The sequence below is a fragment of the Ipomoea triloba genome, chromosome 1 (genome assembly GCF_003576645.1).
Source record: "Ipomoea triloba cultivar NCNSP0323 chromosome 1, ASM357664v1".
Taxonomy (NCBI): Eukaryota; Viridiplantae; Streptophyta; class Magnoliopsida; order Solanales; family Convolvulaceae; genus Ipomoea; species Ipomoea triloba.
This window is the reverse complement of record NC_044916.1, coordinates 9,046,869-9,054,315: the sequence shown is the minus strand read 5'-3', so window position 1 is coordinate 9,054,315 and position 7,447 is coordinate 9,046,869. Positions and strand designations below refer to the sequence as shown.

General features: G+C 32.1%; 1 protein-coding gene across 1 annotated transcript; it reads right to left on the bottom strand.

Annotated features, from left to right (window-relative positions):
* On the bottom strand, positions 1 to 3,662 carry LOC116000854 (inositol transporter 4-like). The gene is made up of 7 exons (XM_031240709.1): positions 3,575 to 3,662; positions 2,632 to 2,793; positions 2,407 to 2,477; positions 1,976 to 2,311; positions 1,764 to 1,871; positions 1,047 to 1,655; positions 1 to 556 (listed from the first exon to the last, which is right to left on the bottom strand). Exons 2-7 carry the CDS (start codon positions 2,762 to 2,764, stop codon positions 71 to 73), a joined length of 1,743 nt encoding a protein of 580 aa, XP_031096569.1. The 5' UTR covers positions 2,765 to 2,793; positions 3,575 to 3,662; the 3' UTR covers positions 1 to 70.
* Positions 3,663 to 7,447: the final 3,785 nt, after the last annotated feature.

Sequence of the window (7,447 nt, the reverse complement as noted above, 5' to 3'; positions counted from 1 at the left end):
GAAAGATATGCATGAATATTATTTAATAATTAAAACTAAAATCTCACATGACATGACATTATATTATGAGTTATGACGATGTAGGAGGAGGCGCTGTATCCTTTGACTTTTGGCTACTGAAAATCTTGGGTTTGAACCCTTTCTCGAGCATCTTCTCAACCTCCTCAAATGGCAATCCCTTGGTTTCGGGCACCAAGAAGAAGATGGCTATGAGACCGATGACCGCAAATCCCGCAAACAACAGGAATGTGCCCCACGGCCCCAGAGCCTCGGTTAGTGTTAAGAATGTTTGGCTTACTACGAGGTTTGATAGCCAGTTAGAGACGGCGGCGATTCCTCCGCCAATGCCTCGGTATCTCAAAGGGTAAATCTCGGAGTTGACGATCCAAGGAACGGTTCCTATGCCTGGCGCATAGGATATGATGTACAGTCCTAGGAGTCCCACTGCGAATATACCGAACTTGCTTGGGCAACCTTGTGTGTACCATGCTCGCCTTTCTGACTTGCACATCCCCTCGATGGGATCCGTCGTGGATAAACATGCCCCGGGTTTATACTGTTAATGAAAGAAAATGATGTATAAGTGCCTAGACATAAATTTATAAGTTCAGACTTTTAGTTGAGATAGAATATATGCTTCAAATTGGTATCCGAATCAATCTAATATCAAAGATCGTTCGAATCTCCAAGTCACCCCAATAAAAAGAGACTATGAAGTGTTTTTTTTTTTGTTGGACAATGGGGTAACTGTAGGAAGGATCTTTAAGTCTCCGTTTTGGACCAGCCCAATTAAGGGGCAAAGTGAGCATATAATATTTAAACAACTATCAATTGAGATGGCGCACATACTATTTTTGGTTGGACAAAGAGGTAACTGTGAGAGGCACCTTTAACCCCGTATCATACTTACACTAATCTCCGTTTATATCGGACCAGTCCAATTAAGGGGTAAAGTGATGGTCAGATTAATTTTTCCATACGAAAAGAGAGTGGTTGCTTGTTAGTTGTTAGTTCAAGTGAGATGAAATCAAAAAGGACTGACTTACTTGGCTGGCTGAGTTACTGCAAAAAGAGCACTGGGATGCCTTTAGACACGACATACAACTCCAGGATGCCGGGTTTGATGCTTTCAAGAAACTAGGACATGTGGTGTTTACTCCGAAGTGATTGGATTCGAAGACACTGACGGGCGGGGAATGGACGCTGGCTTGTTGGAACAGGACAGATAATACGACGAGGCATGTTATGGTACCTAGCATCGAGTAGATGATCAATTTCCTCCTCCCGAACCTGTCAACGAGTAGCATACTAACCACAGTTCCAGCAGCGTTGAGCGCAGACGTGATGATAGAGAGGGCTATGGCGGTCCGGTTGGAGGCGAAACCGGCTAGTTGCACAATGGTCGGGCTGTAATACATGACGGTGTTGATCCCCACAAATTGCTGAGCAACTTGAACCGTTACGCCAGCATACAGACCCCTGCGAACCACAGTGTTTCCCCAAGCGCTCTTTAGTTTAGCAACCATGCTGTCTCCTATAGCTTTGGATTCCGCCTTCTCGTGTTCAACGGACTCCTTTAAAGCATTCATCTCTTGTTCAACTTCATCGGCAGAATACAGCCTCTCCAAAATCGCCCTGGCTTCATCTACCTTGTTCTGGTACGGTTAATAACACATCCCATCAAGTACACGATTAAGTAAGTCGTTTTAATTTGTCCCAATTCAAGCTAGCTAAAGGCAAATTAATTGTGTGTATAGTAATACCTGGCGATACAACCACCTAGGAGACTCGGGGAGAAAGAACATGAGTATGAACTGAACTAAAGCGGGAACTCCTGCTATTCCAAGCATCCAACGCCAGGTGCCAGGTACCTAGACAGACATACATGATACACCGGCTTTTTTTATATATCTTATCCAAGTATGAAAGAAAATATTCGAAACTAAAACGAACAATTTAATTTGCATTTACTCACCCTGGTGAATGCTAAGTTGATAAGATAAGACAGAAACTGTCCCCCGGTGAGTAGCAGACCATTAGCACTGACTAGAGCGCCTCGAATCTTAGCAGGCGAAGCCTCTGAAATATAAAGCGGTGCAGTCATGGATGCCATTCCAACCCCCAAACCCACCAGCAATCTTCCGATTATTATGACCCACGGGGCCGGGGCAGAAGCCATCACCACAGCGCCAATAAAGAACAACACATCAGCTATTATAATCGATTTCCTCCGACCCAACTTGTCGTTCAGCCATCCACCAAGTCCAGCACCCACAACCGCACCTGCCACTGTCATGCTCACAATCATTTCCTACACATTATTATATTGTGGAACGAATTGGTCAGGCTTCATATATACATATATATATATATATGGGTAATAAACCAGAATTTCAATTTACTTGCCTGAAGCCATGTGTGCTTCTCAACAGCTTCAAAGTCATCCCGAATATACAGCAATGCCCCAGAAATAACACCTTGTTTTCAAATAACAATTAGCAGCCAGCATATTTAAGCAGTTAAAAACACCAAAGAAAATTAGCTGCAAGGAAGGCGTGCACAATTCGATCGCCATAAATCTTTCAAAACAAATGACTTATGAGAAAGATGCAGCTAGCTTTGTGTTTTTACCAGTATCGTAACCAAACAGAAATCCTCCAATGCCCGCAGACATGGCAAGCAGCATAATGTATGGCGTTCTCCATATTGCCCTCCAACATTCTGTGAATTCTGTTTTATTTGCTTTATGAGGACCTCCCTCCATTCAATCCGAGTTGAGAAGCAAAACTTGCACTAACACAAAAACAAAATCAAACATCAAACATCAAATCTATGGACTTTATTTTATTAGGACCCAATAACCCTGTATTTTATCAGCTTTAGGATTCCTCTACATTTTATCAGCTTTAGGATTCTTACACCGTATTATTGACAAATAGCTGATAAAATACTATTTATCAGCCTCTGTTTTATTACACCATCTTGTGTGCAGTAAGCAAAGATTTAGCCTCTGTGTTCATCCTCTCGGATAAACTGTAGGGCCGAGGTGTGGAGGCCATTGGGTTGGGGATTCAGCCTTTTGGGAAGATAAATAGCTGATAAAATACTGAGTCTTAATAATAAGTTTGAGATACACACTTACAAATTAAATAGGAATTCATAGTTTTGAGGAGTAAATGATGAATGTCGTATGCAGAATTGAATGATGACTAAGAAAAACTTACCCACCCCCAGAATAAACCTAACCGTCAAGAAGAAAATTAACACAAATTTTCCCTGAATTAGTACCACAATTATATTCACTCACATAATAATTCAACTTAAACTACTACAACAAGCAGCAATAATGAAGAACCATTGCATAATCGGTCACACATTGCCACACAACAAACAACTCAGACAAGAACAAAAGATTTGAAATCAAACAAAACATTTAAAAAAAAAAAAAGACCCATTAGCATAAAGATAATCATCCAAACCCAAACAGTAAAACAAGAAATTAACCAGCAAGAACGATTGAGGAGAAAGTAAATCAATACCTTTGTTTGTTTTTTTTTGAGAGTTAAATCAATACCTTTGTATGCTCTCTTATTTTGGATGTAATTTGGGCGGAATAATCCTCCTTGGAGAAGTTTGATATATATGCACACGGTACAAGTCCACTACTCTGATTAGTATTAAAACACCCTTGGTGCATTGAAATTGTAAGACTGTTAAAAAGTAATATAATCCAAAAAATGATATTGTCCGAATTTCTAGGGATTCCTAAACTCGCCATGACACATGGAATTACTCAAAAATAATAGAAACTGACAAAAGTTACCTACTTGGGATGCCAATTAATTGTTAAGTTACCTACTTGGGATGCCAATTAATTGTTAATATTAATTAAGAATGAAAAGATTAAAACAAATCATTAATCCATATAAAGATTTGGAAGATGATGAGTGGATCAAGTCATCCAATATTATCTTATATTCAAATTCTTCCTTAACAATTTTGAAGACTTATTCGAATTTGACTCGAACTGCTCTTTAATTATTTTCACAAGTAAATTATCCATGCGATGTACGGATTAATTTTTTATATTATATATTTAAATAGTAAAATAGATTGTGAAGCATTTTTTATATTATATATTTAAATAATAAAATTAAAGGTGAAGCTATAAATAATTATAATATTTGATAGTTTGCTTATGTAACTTGTGATGACTATTTTATGGGTTAAAAGTTTCTTTTTAATAATTTGTAAGGACCATTTTGTGGTTCCTATTTTTATTTATTTTTTTTTTGAAAGGAAGCTCATATTTTTATTATTCACCCCTATATATACATTATCCACTTTATTAGCAAACATACACAATTTGTTTAATACAACATAAAGGATTTGACTTTGTAAAATATTTAATAGTATTTATAATGGTTTGTAATATTTTCTATATAGAAAGAAATATCCTAAAATCATTGATAAAATATAAATTACACATGTAGTATATATACTTACTAGTAAATTACTTGGGTGATGCATGGATAAACTATATCTAAAAACATAATAAATGTGAATGAAGGTTATACCCCTCATTTATGTCCGTTTTTTCCGTTTAGTTTTTTGGTACATTATGCTATAAAAGTTGTACTACATAATATTTTGGATAAATATACCCCTACCGTTATAACTTCCGTTATCTTTTCCACTATTGTTACTATGCGCATGCATCCACCATATATTTTCTTAACTTCTTCAATAATAATGATAATATATACACATTAAATATTAGAATTATATGTTAGTTATTTTTTAAAATATAAATATCCAATTTATAAAAATATTTTATATTATTATTATTATTATTATTATTATTATTTACTATATTAAAAATTAAATAAATTTAAAATTTTAATATAAAATACTAATATTGGGCACCTATTTTTTGCGCATAAGAAAAACTAGTATATATATATATATATATATATATATATATATATATATATAAACAATTCTAATACTTAAAAGTATACATTTGTTTGAAATTATAAGAGTAGTGTTTTATGCGTGCCACGTGCGTTGCACATAACAATTTTTCGTATTATATATTTAAATAAAATTAATGATGCAATTATAAACAGTTATAATATTTGAAAATGTATACTTATTTGAAATTATAAGGTTTGTATAATAGTGTTTAATATATTTACTTGAAAATTATATGTTTAATTTTATATATGGGCAGAAAAAATTTATAATAAATTCTCATATAAATAAGGTCGTTTTATTATGATTAGTATGTGGTAATTAAAGAGTATATGTTATTCTTAATTATTATTATGCCAATTATGATTTCAATGTAATCTAAATAATATAATTATGGTAATTAAGGAGTATATATATTATTTTTAATAAAATAATATGTATATATTTAATTTTGTTTAATTATGTCCATAATATGTGTATGTGTAATTTTTTTAATTATGTTCGTAATATGTGTACCATTAATTTTCTTAATTGATTAGATAAAATCTATATTACGAAAAGTATAAAAAAAATTTAATAAAAGTATAATGTGTGAATTAATTTCTTAATTACCATAATTATTAAGATTTTATTCAAAAGTAACTATTAGCATATAATTTTATATGTGTAATAATCTGAGAATTGGATTAATTTGTATAATTAATAATTGTATGAGCGTAATAATCTGTGAATTAACATAATAATTCGTGAATTGAAATAATTATCATAATTTTGTAATCTTCTTTAATTATGGACGTAATATGTGTATTATCAATTTCTTACCTAATTAGATAAAATTTATATTACAAAAAGTATTAATTTCTTAATTGCCATAATTTTTAAGATTGTATTCAAAAGTAATTAAAGAAAGTGCACTGGTAATTGATATTTTACCATAATAAATTTAGATGTTAAATACGGTTGGTAATTACTAATTATCATAGATTATTTAGATGGTAAATAGTATATGGTAATTACCTATATAGATTACCCTAATAAACTTATTAACATATTAATCAGTATTATAAAAAAAGGGAGAAAGCCTTTTAGATAAAATATATTAGGAAAAAGTATCAATTAATTAAAATATGATAGGAAAATTATATTATGAAATTGATTAGCTAGTATCAATCTTGCTAATAATTTTTCCTAATCCTATATTTGTAATTACCATTATAAACGGATTTAATTGAAAAATTAATTAGAAACTTATATTAATAGTTTTGGATTATTGTCCTGCCCCCTCTCAATCCCAAGGGACACGATCGACGACGCCAGGTGGAGGCAACACCACTGAGTCTCAGACCATATATGTATAACTTGTGCTGTTGTAGAAGATGGATCGGAAGTATAGTCGTCATAGATGGTGGCCGCTCTTTCCCAGAAGTTCAGTGGAGTCCACCAGCAAGAATTCACACAAAACCAAAACCACTAAAGCATATATATAATATGTAATAATAATTGATTGCTAATTTTATGAAAATATATATGGTAATTAATAAAATCAATGATTTTACTAAAATAACTTTGAGTATGGTTTTACTAAAATAACCTTTATTTTGGGCGGGAAAAATTGACCAGGCACTTCTATTAGTTGGTGAAGATAATATTTTTCATAAATAAATACAAGAAAAAGGTATATTAAATATATTACTAATAAGGAAGTAAATATAAATGAGTGATACTCCGTATTTGTTAAGATATGTAATATTGCTAAGTTAATATCGTATTTAATTCAATTTACACTTGGTAATATTTCTTGTATCGTATTTAACACAGTAGTTGGTTACATTCCTTAGTGATAAATTGTGAACAAGATTATACGATCGAGTCTTAATAGCACATAATTAATTCAGTGTGATGAGTTTTTTGTTCAGACTAGACACTAATTCTATCACCATACACATTAACTATCTTGGTGAACCCTATTTTATGGGCAAACATTCCAACTATATATGTCCTAATAATTATTTCACATTATGTCCGTTTCAATTCCGAAATAATATCTTCTAAATGTTGATAAAATCCCAAATTATGCAACTTAGCAGAAGAGCAGAAGATCTCCAATACCTTAGTAGAAAAATAACACTTCCTTCCATTAAAATGATTACATAATATTTAGGATAAAATTACAAACAAAATCACTAAAATCTTTCACCATCTATGTCATAATAAGATTAATTCATGGGTTATTGTGAATTGGCAAATCTCATCCCACATTAAAAAATGATTCTACTTATTAATCAAATACTATACAAATCATATTTATGCAAATGTTGAAGAATTTTTTTTTCCCTATAGCTTGATCCATTTATTTATTAGAGGGATGCTTTATTTATCTCTTAACTTACTTTCATAATATTCAGCTCCTTATATCGAAATATGACATTACTTAATTAATTGGTTTTTTTTATTTAATTAGTAATTAGATTTC

Excerpts from the sequence above, each read along its gene's own strand:
- LOC116000854 (XM_031240709.1), bottom strand. The coding sequence starts at position 2,764 with ATGGAGGGAGGTCCTCATAAAGCAAATAAAACAGAATTCACAGAATGT. Across the intron at positions 2,312-2,406 it reads AGAAGCACACATGGCTTCAG|GAAATGATTGTGAGCATGAC; the intron begins GCAAGTAAATTG and ends AATAATGTGTAG. Across the intron at positions 557-1,046 it reads GCAGTAACTCAGCCAGCCAA|TATAAACCCGGGGCATGTTT; the intron begins GTAAGTCAGTCC and ends TTTCATTAACAG.